The 15,946-nt window shown below is 37.3% G+C and overlaps 2 protein-coding genes across 4 annotated transcripts in view; one reads left to right on the top strand and one right to left on the bottom strand.

Annotated features, from left to right (window-relative positions):
- The window catches only part of DPH5 (diphthamide biosynthesis 5), a 55,001-nt gene extending 46,385 nt beyond the window's left edge, over positions 1–8,616 (top strand). For 2 of the 3 annotated variants that reach the window (XR_005788798.1, XR_005788800.1), the window contains exons 9-10: positions 73–237; positions 6,342–8,616. The gene's annotated coding sequence lies outside the window, so the exon portion shown is untranslated. The remainder of the gene's footprint in view (positions 1–72; positions 238–6,341) is intronic. The other variant, XR_005788799.1, reaches the window with a different exon arrangement.
- SLC30A7 (solute carrier family 30 member 7) overlaps positions 3,524–15,946 on the bottom strand; it is an 87,180-nt gene continuing 74,757 nt past the window's right edge. Inside the window, exons 10-11 of the mRNA XM_040471111.1 lie at positions 15,384–15,533; positions 3,524–6,822 (exon numbers count right to left, since the gene is read on the bottom strand). Of these exons, the coding sequence (XP_040327045.1) occupies positions 6,775–6,822; positions 15,384–15,533 (198 nt within the window). The 3' untranslated portion in view covers positions 3,524–6,774. The remainder of the gene's footprint in view (positions 6,823–15,383; positions 15,534–15,946) is intronic.

Raw genomic sequence — 15,946 nt, 5'->3', positions numbered from 1 at the left:
TCTGAATAGAGGGAAAAAATTTGGAAAGATAACAGAGGCTCATGTCTGGTTTTGGTCTTTATTTCTTGTAAGCTGATATCATACACAGGGAATGAGGTGAAAGAATAATTCAGGGTTAATCCAAATATCTGGAAACAAATACTGTGAGATGGTGTTCATCAGGCAAAATAATCAGAGCCACAATGAGGGCCTTCACATGTTAAGACCTTACCAATCTCCAAGCATCTCCTCTCTCTGGTGAGTTTTCTTGTTTTTTGGTCTTGAACACCATTCTTTAAGACTTCTAGGATTGATTCCAATACTTGTTTGGTTCACAGTGTTCCTTTCAATTTGTCAAACTAATAGACACAATTCAGGTGAAGGTTTTGAAACAAATTTTATTGGAAGAATTTTGTTAAAATTGTTTATTCTTTTTAAATACATCTGAAGTTAAAATATATACATGAATGTCTTCAAGTAGAAAAAAAGTGAAATATACAGGATGGATTTGTTGTATTACACTTAGGCAAATCATAATTGTTCACTTTAGCATATTCAAACCAAAGTACAACAGTCTGAAATTTGACATTGCAATCTAGCCTTGTACTCAAACATTTGTTTAGAAATGTTTTGATCCCATAATCTTCACCAAAGGAATCAAACCCAAATTCAAACTTGGCAGGAAAAGACAGGGAGGTAAGATGTTGTAGGGGTATTTAGAATATACTGAGAAGGGATTTGGCAATTTTTAATTCACAGTATTTCTGATATAAAAAGATCCATTCTGTTTACTGATCAAACTCACCAATGTCGGGTCAAAGTATCAGTTGGGAAGAAATATCTCTGAAATTTTGCTATCAGAGGAAGCAATGGGATTACTTAGCAAATTCTTGACAGGATACTTCTAGTTCAAAACCAAATCTTCATTGAGGCTAACTAATGCATGATACGTGGTACATAAACAAAATTCAAATACTAAAATTAAAAATAAAGCTATCTTTTCACTTAGTAAAAGGGAAATTTTACCGTGGCAGCAGCAATTAATTAAAAGAGATGAAAAATAAGAAATATAGAGAAGCTCTACTAAAATTTAAGATTTAGAGGGGAAAGGGGAAAAAAGGAAAAAAAGCTAAGAAATATTTAAATCACTTAATACACGTAGTGTTTGTTTTTTTGGAAGCACCTTTAGGATATACCACTAAGAGTTTTGGATAGTCCTATATATGGGGATAAATGAAACAAAGTATGTTATACACAGATCCTTAAAGTAATAGGAATATGGCAATTTTCCATAGAAACCAAGGAGGCAATATGGTTTCTCATTTGGCAATACATAATGTAAAAATTCAAGTGACCCAGCTTCCACGGTCCCAGTTCTGCCAAATTCCTATCCAACAACATGGATAACATCTCTATACTTGGTCTACTGTTCCTGGATTAAAATTGAGAAGCAGCTCACAGGGTTCCTTGAAAAAAAATGGCCAAAGTGAATACAAAGTCACTTACTTGTGCAAAAATGCCAAAGAAAAGCTGAGGTGTCTTCTGTAATAAACAATAAATTACTGGTTCTCTCTGTCCACAGCCCATACTTACTTTTGTATCCACTACCATCTACAAGAGTTACTCACTAGTTAACCAAACATTTACTGAGCATATAAGCTCGTGCTAAGTTTGGGGATAATGGGATGGATAGAGAGACACTTTTTTTGTTGTTTTGTTTTTGTTTTTGTTTTTTTTTACAAACTTGCCAATATTACCAGAATTGCAAATACTAAATTTTCAAAGCCTCAGGAAGAGTTCAAAGTTCAGTATTATTATTAAGCATAGATTGCTACTAATTAAGAAATAGAGTTCTTCCTTGAAAAGGTGTCTGTACAATGTAATGTTGTAAATCAAATCCTCAGATCCCTCTCCAGCAGCACAAATTATTTGTACTTCTTGGAAGAGAATTCCCTTATCAATTAAGTTAACCTCTCTCTTAGCCAGGGTGAGTTCAGGTTCTCCTTACTCATACATAGGCTCTCTTCTGAATCCCTCCCTTTTTTAAGCAGCTGAATCTGAGCATTAGTAAAACTTTTTTTTTTCCTAAAGATTTTGAAATACTGATTCTGATTATTCTTTTTAGTAAAGGGCCCTGCAGGGCAAGGAGGGGGTGTGAGGTGGCTGCACAGTTTAAATTCAGTGGCAAAGGTAGGAAATACGCATGAGAGCACTGAATGAAGGAATGAATTTAAGCAATGTATATGGAACTATTGCACCATAATCTATTTTGTCATGGTAATTGTTCACTGATTTTACTGGAGAGTCTGTTTAAGTCAGCTACAACTTCTTGGGTCTTTAAACCACAGCAGAATGAAGTACTTAATACAGCAGTCATCAGAAAAACACTGGATTTAAGGTCAGTACCTTACCACTGGCTATCCCTCAGGCAAGTCATTTAAAGTCTCCCAAAACAGCTTCCTCATCTGTAAAATAAAATGCAGTTAAGAATTCCTTCCCAGAGCTGGGGTTGGGGTGGGATTTGAAAATGCTCTATCAATCATAAAAGCATGCAAAATTCTTTACTGAAATATGAGGATTTCAAATGTGATAACCTGGAAAAGACCACACAAAGAACCTGACACAGAAATACTAATAGACGTTGACCCCCAATCTTTCTGTTTTAATCTGTAGTTAGGAAATGGTTAAACATAAACCAAAAGTTGGTCTCATCAAAAAGACTCCCATCTATTTAGCTTTTAACTGTACTTCTCTGCAAATGTTTTTCTTTTGATACCTAATTTTTCATTGTATTTGTGGGTCTAGATTCTATGGTAGAGATCTAGATGACTAAGGCTTCTGGTGGATCATGTCTTGAAACCATCTTCCATTAATAAAACTTTTAGTGAGCTTCAAAGAATAACATTTATTTATTTTTGCCAACGTTCTTGTGAACTGTAAAATAATTTGTTTTGAAGATGGTAACAGAAAGAAAAAAGTTTAACTTTATCAAGGTAATGCTTTTATGTTGAAAGTAAGCAATTGAATTATTTGGGGTCCAGGTAAGACTTCAAAAATTCACCCTATTGATTTAAAAAACTTGTTTGGTTCTGTATTTCATTTAATGCCCAATTTTGTGTGGCTCTGAGAACAAATATTAAAAACTCAAAAGCTCCCTAAGTAATAAAACTACCAAGTGTCAAGACTGAAATGGTATATATAACCCGTGAGAATTAGCCTAGTTTCTGAAAAGTACCAGCCCAGAGAATATAAACAAAATAAAGAAACTAAGCAATCCTTAAACTGGGTTTAGCCTCGAGCAATTAACAGAAAATTTCACTCACAAGTTAAAAGTATCCAAGAGCACAGATGTCATTGTATTTTAAAAATCAGGAACTGGCTTCATAAGAGTAAAAAAGTAAAAGAGTACAAAAATTATATTTTCCACAAAGAATATTCTAAACCTCATAATGAAAGTATGGAAATAATATTCTAAATCTCATAATTACTTATGAAAAACAAGACAATAAAACTCCATTTATAAAGTGCCTTAATGTACCAAAAATGGAGGTCAGCTTCCCTTTATTTACAAATGATTTTTCATCACATTTACAGAAAGGCAAATATTACACTGGAGAGGCAGCACAACAGAGTAGAAAGAACTTGACTTGGAGTCAGAAGACCTGGGTTCTAGTCTTGGCTTTGCCACTAATTCTCTCTGTGACCTTGAGTAAATGACAGCATTTCTGGGCTTCAATTTTCTCATCTCTAAAATGAGAAGTAGAATGAGACTGCTTTTAAGGACAGTCCCTTAGATGTAAAATTCTGTTATGCAATGAAATCTTTTTGTTCTTAAATCCCAGCATTGTAGGAGCATGCCACAATGTTAATAATCTATACAAAATTGATTATCCCATAGTAGGTAAAAACATCATAGAACTCTCATCAACTACATTTGGAGTCACTGACTGGGCTACTTTACAAAGGTGCACAAGTCACAGTATTTTGGTTCCTGGCGTATACATGTAGGCTTTGAAGAATGCCGAAGCATCTGGATACAAGGTAAATCCCAGTGCCACTACCTACTACTTCTTTATGCCTCTGCACAAGACAGCTTGGCAACAATGAGAAGAATACGGAGCTACAGATTACACACTGCCCCTCACAAAAGTGCACAGGGAGTCAGCAAAATAAAACACACACAGTAAGCCCTTTGAGTAATATAATCTAGATTTCAAAACGCAAAACTAATATAGGTAATTTCAGTTTGGGGAAGTTTACCTTGCTAAGTAAACTGCCCCAGAGCAAAACAAATTTGTTCTCCAGAGAATATTTTGGTTTTTAAAAAATTGGCAAAGTTCTACTCAGAGATTCATCCTCCTCCCTTGAGCCCCAAGAATTACTTAGCTCAATAATAAAGACCTCTCAAATCTTTAACAACAATCAGGTAATGTTTCTGAGTGGAATTATCTATTTTAGCAGTACACCTGTGCCAAAAACACAGATGAGACAGAGTATTTGTTATAACAGTATTTGTGAGAACAAAGTTGCTTTTTTTTCACACTAATTTGTCCTTACTGCACACACAGGTTTAAGGACATTTAATTAAAGCATAAATGTAAATGCCAACCTGCTAAATCATACAAGCTGGCAACCTCTTGTAACAGGTGCAAAATTAGAGTTCCATATCAGTCTAATAATGTGTATGCTCAATGCCTTATCAAAGAAAAGACATACGCATGCACTTGTGTATTGAGAATATAGTTAAAATGATGCAAAACTTCACTTGGAGTGGAGGGCTTGGTGAAAGGCAGAACCGCATCTGCAAATGCACTGGTCAGTTTTACAGGCCAGTGCAAATATTATCTCCACATGTGAACAATCAGTACAATTACATATAATATTAGTTTTTAAAGGCACACAACCAAAATTCCTGCCTTCATCTAGACTCACATTTTCCACAATATGCCAAAACCCGCAGAACACCCCAGGCTTCTATCAGGCTTGGTAGTGGATGAAAACTTCCAAATGACTACTTAGACTTATAATGAAAAAGCAGTACATTATCAGGACGTTTCCTTTTATACTTTCCCTCCTTAAACATCTCAACAGTTGTTTTCGTCAAACATATTCTGTTGCAGGAATTCTTAGCTTCAGAACTGTCTGGCAGTAAGTAGAAATGCTTTGAAAATACTGCTTAATCTGCAAAACGGAGACTGTCAACAACTCATAGCAATCTGCAGCAGTTTAGAAAAGCATAAAGTAGTCCAGTTTTCCTACTATAGTTCATAAACTATAGATCAGAAATAGGGAGAAAGATACTCTATAACTTAGACAAAATAACAGCGATTTCTGCCCCATCAGTGAAAAAGTGCTTATTATTGGTTTACATTCTAAACAAGTATTCCCATCCTGCAGGGTTTTTTCCCCCAAGAATTCAGTTTTTTAAAGTTAAAAGGGAAGATACCTTATGATAAAACAAAGAACAATGGGTAAATGTCTATCCAGATCAATATTTCTTCATAAACCACAGAGAATCTTTGAGTGTTCAAGCACTTGTCATCTCAAATCACGATTTTATTTTTCAAATACACCAAAACCCAGAAATCAAGTTATTACTTCTAAGACACCTGTTTTATCACAACTGATCTGTATCTGCAATAGTTCAAACTCAATAAAATGTTGCTTTTAGGATTTCTGAAAGCAACTGTATTTGTGCAAGGCTTGCACAAGAAAACAAATTGTATGACTTAGCATTTGAAGAATGAAAAAACACAATAACATTGTCACAACCATTTCTGCCTTCACTCTACATTGCCTTTCCTTTCATTAAGAAAATCCATCAACAGCGAGGAGACGTAGCAAAGGTTATCACAGACAAGTAGCTTTTAGAGAAATTAGGGATTTAGCAGATGTTTTAAGTTAGTCAAAACAACCGTCTGTAAAACAAATGCTTTGCAAAGTTTTGAAAATACAGTCCATGGAATAATGCAATGTGATAACTGAATTTGATTTAAAAAGCAAAATAACACCTGTTTTTTGATGAGGTAAAGCAGAAGGGGAAACTTTTCATATATTTAAACCTATGCTGGAAAGACACAAAAAGACAATCTGTATACATCACTAACAAGAGTCTTCCACCTTGTACAGATTACAGAATTACCCATTAAAAAACATATGCATGACCTTTGATGGTACATTTTTATGCTGGCAAATACATTTTCTGATACAAAGGCACTTTGAAAACCCAATATGGTTTGGTTCATAAGTTTGCAAGGTACAAACAATTTTACAAACATATGATTATACTGAAGAACGTCAACAATCGTGACATTACATATAAAATGATTTCTTTTTTTTCTTTTCTTTTCTTTTTTTTTTAGTAACACTAGTTTTGTGGAAAGGAAGCAGTGGCTTCCATCAGCTTCAGCGAAGACATTCAGATGCCTGGAGGCCCATAGTCCGAATTCTTACTGGCTAGGAGGAGAACTGGGAGTGAGGGCATTTTTGAAATGGAAAAAGAAAAGAAAGGAAACAAAAACTAACATCCTGGAACAAAACTAGAAACCTCAGAAATCAAAATGGTTTGGAGGGAAGAGCACAAAAGACAAGACCAACAGTCTAGGAGGGACCCTCTTAACTCTGATCCCTCAGCTGTGAAGTCCTGGCAGAGCACAAAAGGCTGACGCTACCTGGTGTACTTGGAGCTGGGGATTTGTAGTGACGATTTCCGTCTTAAAAGCTAGGTACAGTGTTTTGGATTGTACAGTACCAGAAATATTGGGTCCCCCAAAAAGGACAATTTCTTTTCATTCATTACATGGCTGCAAAGTCAATCTGTACATAAAGCTGTCTCACTCCAGCCTGAAAAGTAAAAAAAAAAAAAAAAATTAGAAAATCAAACAATAACACACTACACATTTCAGAAAATTAATTTAAAAAAAAACTTTTTTTTTTTTTAAAGGAAAGCATTACTTTTCTCTTCTGCCTTTGGAACAATAATTCTCTATTTTTCATCATAAAGGGCCAGCAATGTTACTTTAGAAATAAGCATAGTGACAAGTTGCAAAAAACATCCTTCATTTGCCTCTAGGTAAGAAAGCCATGCTACTGATTATAAACCATGTCCCAGCGAAATTTGGAACAATTAGGTTACCCGTGTGCTGTTACTCTGCCAGAGAACACCATAGTGCTTGCTTAGTTGGCTACTAAAATCATAAATCGATCCAGGCCCCATCTCCCTGTGACAGATGATTAGTAAACACTTACGTATGACCATCTGTTGGTCATTTAAATACATTCTACTCCTCTCTTCCATTTTGGATATGAACTCACTATTCAAAGACCGTTCTCTAAATTGCCACTAGCTCTCCTACATTACCAATTTTTGTGTATTTGCCGCCTACAATTCCTTTTCTCTCTTCTCTTGAACACATTTCAGCTGAACTTTTGCCACCCACCACTTTGCAAAGCTGTTGGTCAGGGTCGCCTCCAAGGTGCTCAGACCAGTGCTCACTTGTCAGTCCTCTTAGCAGTTAGTCTATCAGCAAGGACACAGGCGATCTCCTCTCCTAACGAAAACGCTTTTCCCCTCTTGGCTTCCAGAGAATACTCACTGGTAACTTTTTACCTCATTTATCAGTCTTCCTTAATCTCCTTTGGTGCTTCTTTCTCCTAACTTGGAATACTAAGCACTAACTACCCAAAGGCCCAGTCCTCAGATTCCTTCTTTTTCTGCACTGTTCCCTAGCTGATCTCGTCTAATATCCAGACTTTCAGTACCAGGTATATGCTCATCCTCCCACATTTGTATTTCCACATTGGAACCTACCAACCGTCTACTTGACAGTTTCAGCTAGATGTCTGACAAGTATTACAACACAGCCAAACTGAACACTATTGCCTCCCCTCAAAGCGTGGTGCTCTTGCATCTTCTACGCTTCAATCCTACCCTTAATGTTACAACTGAAAGACCTTTCTCTCACACTCAGCCCATTAGGAATACCTGTTTGCCTCACTTTCAAAACACCACAGTCCCAGAATCTGACCACTTCACATCACCTCCAATTGCTGCCACTTTGGCCTGAGGCACTCTCATCTCTTGCCTGGATTTGGTAATGGCTTCCGATCTAGTTCCCATGCCTTTGCCTTCCTTTGGTCTACGTGCAGCAGAACAGTGGCAGTGGTATCACTCCAGCCCTCAAAGCCTACAACTGCTCATCTTCCTTGGTCCTTACAGTGGCCTACAAACCCCCGTGACCTGGTCCCAATTACCTCTCTGACTCCTCTCCCCTTGTTCCAGCTTCACTCGACCCTTCTGCCACTAACAGCATTCCCTGAGATAACCATGTGGCATGCTCCCTCTCCGGTCAGACACCAGTGAGGCCTACCCTATATAAAATGCATTCGGTTCATTTATCCAACAAGTATGCTCCCTACCCTTCCCTAACCCTGATTCCCCTATCCACAACACTTACCACCTCCTGACACATTATAAAATTTAGCATTTGCTATGCTGCTGTGTTTACTGTTGCTCACCCATTATCATGTAATCTCTCCAAAAAAAAGGATTTTGTCTTTTTTTTCACTGCTGACCTCTATACCTCAAGTAATGCCTGGCACAGAGTAAGTAATAAATGTTTACTGGATGAACAGAAATTCTACTAAATTCCTTCTTTCAGATAAAAATAATTGTTTAAATGAAAGCATACAATAGTTTAAGAATTTTCTTGTCAGTACCACAGAATGAAAGGTAAATTAGAATATTAATGGGAAGGAAAAGAGCCAGAGTGGGGGATAAAAATCTATTAACACTACCATCTTGAGGTAATTTCTAGCATGGCTTTATTTCCTAGCGTTCACGGCGGAGGGCTCTGCACAGCACTGATGGGTGTGTGGGAGGAGCAGGAGCGACTCTGATGGGATAAAACACTGGGGAGACCTGGAAGCTTCCCAGCACAGAACACCCTTCAGCTTTCTTGCTGCATTAAAAAATAATAATAAAATAAATCTTTGCTGTGGTCAAGTTAAAGCTGTTATTCAAAATTGTTATTCAAATTTCCGGAAAATACATTTAATAGCAGCCTCTCCTTAAAGAGGCTTCTGGCAGAAAACAGAAGGATTTGGAGCTAACATTTAGAACAAACCTCAATTGTCTCATTGTAAAAGCATCGATACATACCAAGCCTACTCATCTCACAAAACTGTTACATGTTCATCCAGTATTTGACAAATGTTTAATAAAGCCTTGTTCCATACCAGGCACTACTGGAAGGAGCATATGTGAACATATAAGAAAGGATTTCATGTGCTATTAAAGTCTACGGAAACAAATTATTATGATTCATTCTAAGTAAGTGTATTTGATTTACTCAACCCAGATGGCCTCTGAAATAATGAAGGAACTCTTCTGCAAAATTCCCGTATGTCTGACCTTAAAAACACAACTTCGGCCCAAATAACTGGCTTAATTTCTTGTCTCTTTTAACAAAATTCTTAAAGTAAAATGGGCAAACTAAGTTGGGCTCCTGTCACTAGCCCTGTCACTTTCCTCACTCCCAGCCCTACTACAGTGAAAATGGTAATAAGAAATGAGGTTAGCCCAAGGCAATAAAAAAAGAGGAAAAACAAAGAGGCTAGGTAAATTGATCTTTGCATAATCATGAGTTAATTACTCAAGCTTATATCTTTCCCCTGAGAGGCTACAGCTTTACATAAAAGCTTGGTCTAACAGAAGCAGTCATTTTGCTTCATCCAGCTGTCCTGAGGGGGACAGCCTCAAGTCTTCCAGCTTCCCATGTTCCTTTCCTTCAAAGTGTAGAGAAGCAGAATTGCCAAAGAATCCTATACTGAGTCATGTACTCCCTGAATGCAAACCAGGTTTTCAATACAGTTTACTCACCATAAAGAGAGGACAAATACTCTAGCAGATCAAAACAGGGCTTGGTTACATTAAAACATTCTACCACTGGGATGGCACCAGGAGTCATAGCCTGGCAGGGGATTGTCTTTAAAAAGTGAAAACTATATAATATTCATTGTATCTTATATCATGAGAGTAATATAAACCAGAATTCAGTCAACACTTTTTAAAACTAAGACTTATTTTTTAACACACGTGCACTGCTAAGAAAATAAATGTTAACCTGGTGCCATAGACTTAGAAAATCCTCAATAAATACTCACTGTTGTGGAAAGACAAATGACTCAGAAACTTTTAAAAAATTAGGAAAGTAAACAGGAAAATGGCTACAGAAAATTCTGGTTTGTGTTCTCTACCAAATTCTACAGAAGCTTTCTACTTTTTAGTTTTTGAATATATAATATTAACTTTATCCTTTTATTTATTTTTAAACATTTATTCATTTTTAAGAGACAGTGTAAGTGGGGGAGGGGCAGAGAGAGAAGGAGACACAGAATCTGAAACAGGCTGCAGGCTCTGGAGTTGTCAGCACAGAGCCCAATGCTGGGCTTGAACTCGCAGACCATGACATCATGACCTGAGCCAAAGTTGAACACTTAACTAACTGACTGAGACACCCAGCCGCTCCTGACTTTATCCTTTTAAACTGAAGTGTTGAAAACTGCCTTACTCTTGCATATAAAACGAAAGCATCTCAGAATTAGTGAAACAGCGAGTGAATATAAAATTATTTTTTAATTTTTTTTTAACGTTTATTCATTTTTGAAAGAGAGAGACGGAGCATGAGTGGAGGAGGGGCACAGAGAGAGGGAGACACAGAATCCGAGACAGGCTCCAGGCACCAAGCTGTCAGCACAGAGCCTGATGCAGGTCTTGAACTCATGAACCGTGAGATCATGACCTGAGCCAAAGTCGGATGGATGCCCAACCAACCGAGCCAGCCAGGCACCCTGGTGAATGTGATGAAATTGTAAGTCATGAGCAATAACTTGGGCCCGGGTTCCTTCTTCTAAAAATTGCAAATAATAGAACCTGTTTTGTAAGGCTAGATTATTATGTTAAGCACCTGTCAAAATGCTTGGCACTGGTGGGCTCTCAATAAAGGTGATTTGCTACTGCTATTATTTTCTGCCCTCCATCAACCAACCAATGAAAGCTTAAACCTTGTGGATTAATTAAAAACAATAAACCTAGGGACCTGTCTGCCTCACATCCTACGGCTGTTTGCTCCAACGTCCTCAGAAGGTGCACATACAATGAAAAAAATGTAAAGTTGGATAAGGAAAAGTTGAAGAGTTGGGAAGCAGAATTGGTACATAAAAATTAAGATTAAAACCATCTACAAACAGGAAAGGGGTAGGTAGCTTCTCCCACTCGCTACCCTTACCCTCCAGCAGACATGAGGCTGGGGGAGGTCTATGGTCAGACAGGGAGGGATCAGGAGCATGGAGGGATGGGGAGGTTCCTGAAACGTGGGTAACTCCCATTTGCGCATGTGAAGAGGCTTTCTGGTTCCTTCCTGGATTATCAGTATGAACTTCTATTTTGAGGCTAGAGAATACAGCACAAAAAGCTGAAGCAGGAAGCAGGGGTTCAGGACTTAATATGCATAACAGACACAGGAGAGTAGAAGAGATGAAAGAAATCATGATAGAAGTTCTATCACTGAATAAAGAGCATGTCTTAAGCTTGACTGTCTTCAGTGCTTTGTGGAACTGAAGAGGGCAATGAAACTGAAGCATATTTGAGATTTTTTCTTCAAACATTATTTCTAACAAAACAGTATATTAAAAAAATTAACAGATGATATCAGCAAGTTTTAAAGAAACATAAAATGTTAAATTGCCGTCTTAATCCAGTATCCTTTCTCTTCCTGTTCATACACCAAATATAAAAAATAAGTTTTCTATCTCCTCAATTGCCAAATGATAACTCATTTTTTTAAAAGTTAGTGCAGGGGAGAATGGGAGAGAGAACTTTTTTTATGCCAACAGAAAACCTTGTAGTTTAAAAATCGTATTATCCCTTAACTAAAAATCCCTAAGGAATCTAAGTTCACCAATTCACTTGTTTTACTCTCTCTTCATGCACAACAAGCCAACTCCTTTTGCCATTAAAGATTAATTGATAACCAAGGAAAATGAGAATAAAAAGGACATGCCTAATATACAGTTCTAAAGAGTCATGAAGCTTACAGTTTTATCACCAGAATGGAAAATTATAATTCGCAGACTGGTGTTGGTCCTTTCAGTTTAAGGTTACTTCATATACAGTTTAGCAAGAACAACTTACTAACCAAAAACTATTACTTAAATTCTGATTTAAGATCAGCTGTAAGAAAGACACCTGAAAATGTCATAAAACCAAAAAGTGTAACTTATTATTGAGAAGATCCTTCTCAGTCTTTTGGAACTTCAATTTCTGCTATGTCAGAACCAAAACAATGATCACCAAACAACTGTAAAATAATTAAAGGATGGGATGAAACATCAGTAGGGTGACCCCCGCTCCCCTCTAGAAAAAACGTGTTGAACCATCTTCACTGCAAATCCCTGGTGTTTGCTGAGCGTGGAAGAGGGTGGCTTGACCCTGGCTGATGAAAAGGCTTAAAATATTTTTCAGAGCTTAAAAATTTCAAAACCCAAATATAGTCTCCAAAACCAAAGAAGCAGCTGAATAAACTTTCAGCTTCAGCCATTTGAAAAGCCAAGATTTCCAGGGTTACCAGAAGAACGTCCTCCACCTACTTCAGTTACAACTTCAGCAGTTCCTAAGCACAGACACAGCTGCTTATGCATTTCTAAACCTAGAAGTGGCATTTCCTCTGCAGACGGAAAACCGTGACTAAGCGCCCAAGTCACAGAAGAGTACAGTGTGTCCTACAGGTCAACAGAGGCTCATACAATGGGGGTGGAAGGACATGGTAGAACCAGAAGAAAAAGGTAAAGGAGAGAATGATGATCTAGAAATAACGGGGGAAGAGCAAAGTTATTGCTAGCCACATTCTCCTTTAGCCTCTAACACAGGAAGGAGGTGGGAGAAGGATTCAGACGTACTGTGAAGGTCTTGCACACTTCATTATGACATGAAAGTCATAATCATACAGACTTATTATAGTGTCTGTTAAGAAAAGACACGTAGTTCTTCAGATCCCAGAGTAAGTGGTACCAGCAGACTGTTTTATACTAGAGTAAGTCTTGCTGTTGCCTATACATAAAATTATTTCATTACTTATCCCCCAAGGAACATTAACATACATTTTTCATTATTAGAGAAGAGAAATTTCATTTTTTTTCCTATTTTTTTTGAGATGTCATTGAATTTGTACTAAGGTCCTGAACTTAACTAAACTGCATATTATGTTCTGTTGTCCATGTCTGAAGATAACGATGTTTCTCTCCCTCTCTTCCTTTTTCTCTCCCTCTTTCCCTTTCTGTGTGTGTGTGTGTGTGTGTGTGTGTGTGTGTGTCTGTATATATCATGACTGTATTTTTGTGTTGTGGTTAAAAAGACCAATGAGAACCCAACCATACTTTTTCCATACTTAGCATATGTAAAGACAGTTTTGTTCAAATACAATTTTAAGAATTTGTTTATTCAACAAATTTATTATACATGTACATTTTTCTAAGTATTGGGAATGCAAAATCATGATGTCTGGAAGGAACCTGCAGATAAATATGTGTTATCACAGGATAAAGTAATGCTGCTTGGAGGGGTTTTTAGGCTTCAGAGGGAAAGTAACAATTGAAATGGACCTTTAGATCAGAGTACAATTTGTCCCACACAGGAAAGTAAATAGTCTGGAGGGATATGAAGTACATAGGAATGAAGAACAGGAGGCTTGAAAACTGAATTGGGCTGTGCTGAAGTTTGGGTTTTATCCTGGTGGCAATGAGGAGTCTCTAAAGTTTTTATTTTTTAACTTTTTTATTTTGAAAAACTTTAAGATCAAAAGAATATTATGATAAATACCTATCTACCCATCGCCTACATTCTGCCACATTTCCTTTATTTCTCTAAAAGGAATCTTTTCACTTTTGCTGAACCATTTGAAAATCAGACATCCTGATCCTTTGCCGCTAAATCCTTCAGCATGTATCTGCTCAGAATGGGAACTTTCTTTGATAACCACAATATCATTATCACACCCAAGAAATCTAACACCTACACAATTATTATGAACTATTATGCAGTCCATATTCGAACTGCCCAATCACCCAATAATTTCCTCTGTGCCTGTTTTTTTATTTCCAATCCAAGATTCAACCAAGGATTATGCATTGCATTTAACTGTGAAGTCTCGGGGCGCCTGGGTGGCGCAGTCGGTTAAGCGTCCGACTTCAGCCAGGTCACGATCTCGCGGTCCGTGAGTTCGAGCCCCGTGTCAGGCTCTGGGTTGATGGCTCGGAGCCTGGAGCCTGTTTCCAATTCTGTGTCTCCCTCTCTCTCTGCCCCTCCCCCCGTTCATGCTCTGTCTCTCTCTGTCCCCCAAAAAATAAATAAACGTTGAAAAAAAAAATTAAAAAAAAAAAAATAATTGTGAAGTCTCTAATCTAGCATAATCCCCTAGTGGTTATTTTCCCCCTTTCTTGACACTGACAGTTGGTAACAATGCAGGCTAACAGTCTTGTAGAAGTTTCCACAAACTGGGATTGTCTGATTGTTTGCTAGTGATTAGATTCACGTTAACCCTCTCTGGCAAGAATACCACACAGGTGGTGTTATATGCTTCTCACTGCTTCACACCAGGAGGCATGTGCCAGTTTTAAAGCACACAGTTTCAAGGCATGGAAACAGTTCCTCACTAGATCTATGTGCTAGATAATTTTGGCAGCAGTGTCAACATCTAGATAATTTTGCCAAATGTTTCCAGCAAACTGGAGTGAGAGAAGAATTTCTATTTTCTCACTCTCTCCTTAGATGTTCTTATTCTCCCAATAGATAAGAGAAGAACACAGTAATCACTCCTCCAATGGTTATTGGTCACATGACTATGTCAACCCACGATGGCTTAAGCATTAATGTAATGAAATAATTTGGTTGCAGGAATGCATTGACTAATTTATGAACCCAAACACAACAGCATATTAAGCTTTTACATCAACACAGAACTATGGCTTTGCTATCATACAAAACTGCTAACACAGTCTACTTTTAGCTAAAGCCACTGACAAGGCATTATTCTTATTCCAAATGCTATTTTAGTTCCTGGCTTTAAAAAGCATTTAATATGCCTTGTAAGGAGTATACAATAAAGGAGGATCTACTTTTTCTTAAAAGAATTCAAATTAGTGCAATAATGAGTAAATAGGAATATCTTCCTTAAGAGTATTAACTAAAATTAGAATCCCAAATTTGACAGTATGAGTGAAAAAAGTACCTTTATACTTTCCTCATAGGATAGGATAGATATAAGTATTTACTCTGTTAAATAGTAAATATTTTTTAAGCTAGTAGATAAATTCAAAGATCCTTAAGAAGTTAATAAAAGAAGTCATACCTGAGTAAAAATGTTATGTGTTTGGCTTAAAATCCACCTGGCATCAGCATCAGGTGCTACTACTAATTTCAAGGTCCCAACGTAAACATCAGAACATAAGGTCCAGAAGTGCTGTTCTTGTAAACTGTAAACTCCTTGTAACTGCTGCACCTAAAATATAAAGGACAGATATTAGCACCGTAATCAAGCACAAGGGCCCCCTTATTTTATTATGTATGTTATTTAATTATTATTATATGCAACAGTTCAGTAAACTCTTACTTAAATTATTAACCATAATATTATCATATTATTACGTGGCACTGCAGTAAACATGGATTCTATTCTCTGGTTCAAAAACGGGGTTGGAGTGGAGTGCTTGGGTGGCTCAGTTGTTAAAGGTCCGACTTTGACTCAGGTCATGATTTCACAGTTCGTGGGTTCGAACCCCATGTCGGGCTCTGTGTTGACAGCTCAGAGCCTGGAGCCTGCTTTGGATTCTGTGTCTCCCTCTGTCTCTATCCCTCCCCTGCTCACACTCTGTCTCTGTCTCTCTCAATAATAAATAAACATTAAAAATAATG

The sequence above is a fragment of the Herpailurus yagouaroundi genome, unplaced genomic scaffold (assembly GCF_014898765.1).
Source record: "Herpailurus yagouaroundi ecotype Mexico unplaced genomic scaffold, PumYag 77, whole genome shotgun sequence".
In the NCBI taxonomy this organism is placed as follows: Eukaryota; Metazoa; Chordata; class Mammalia; order Carnivora; family Felidae; genus Herpailurus; species Herpailurus yagouaroundi.
This window is presented reverse-complemented; position numbering and strand designations above follow the sequence as displayed.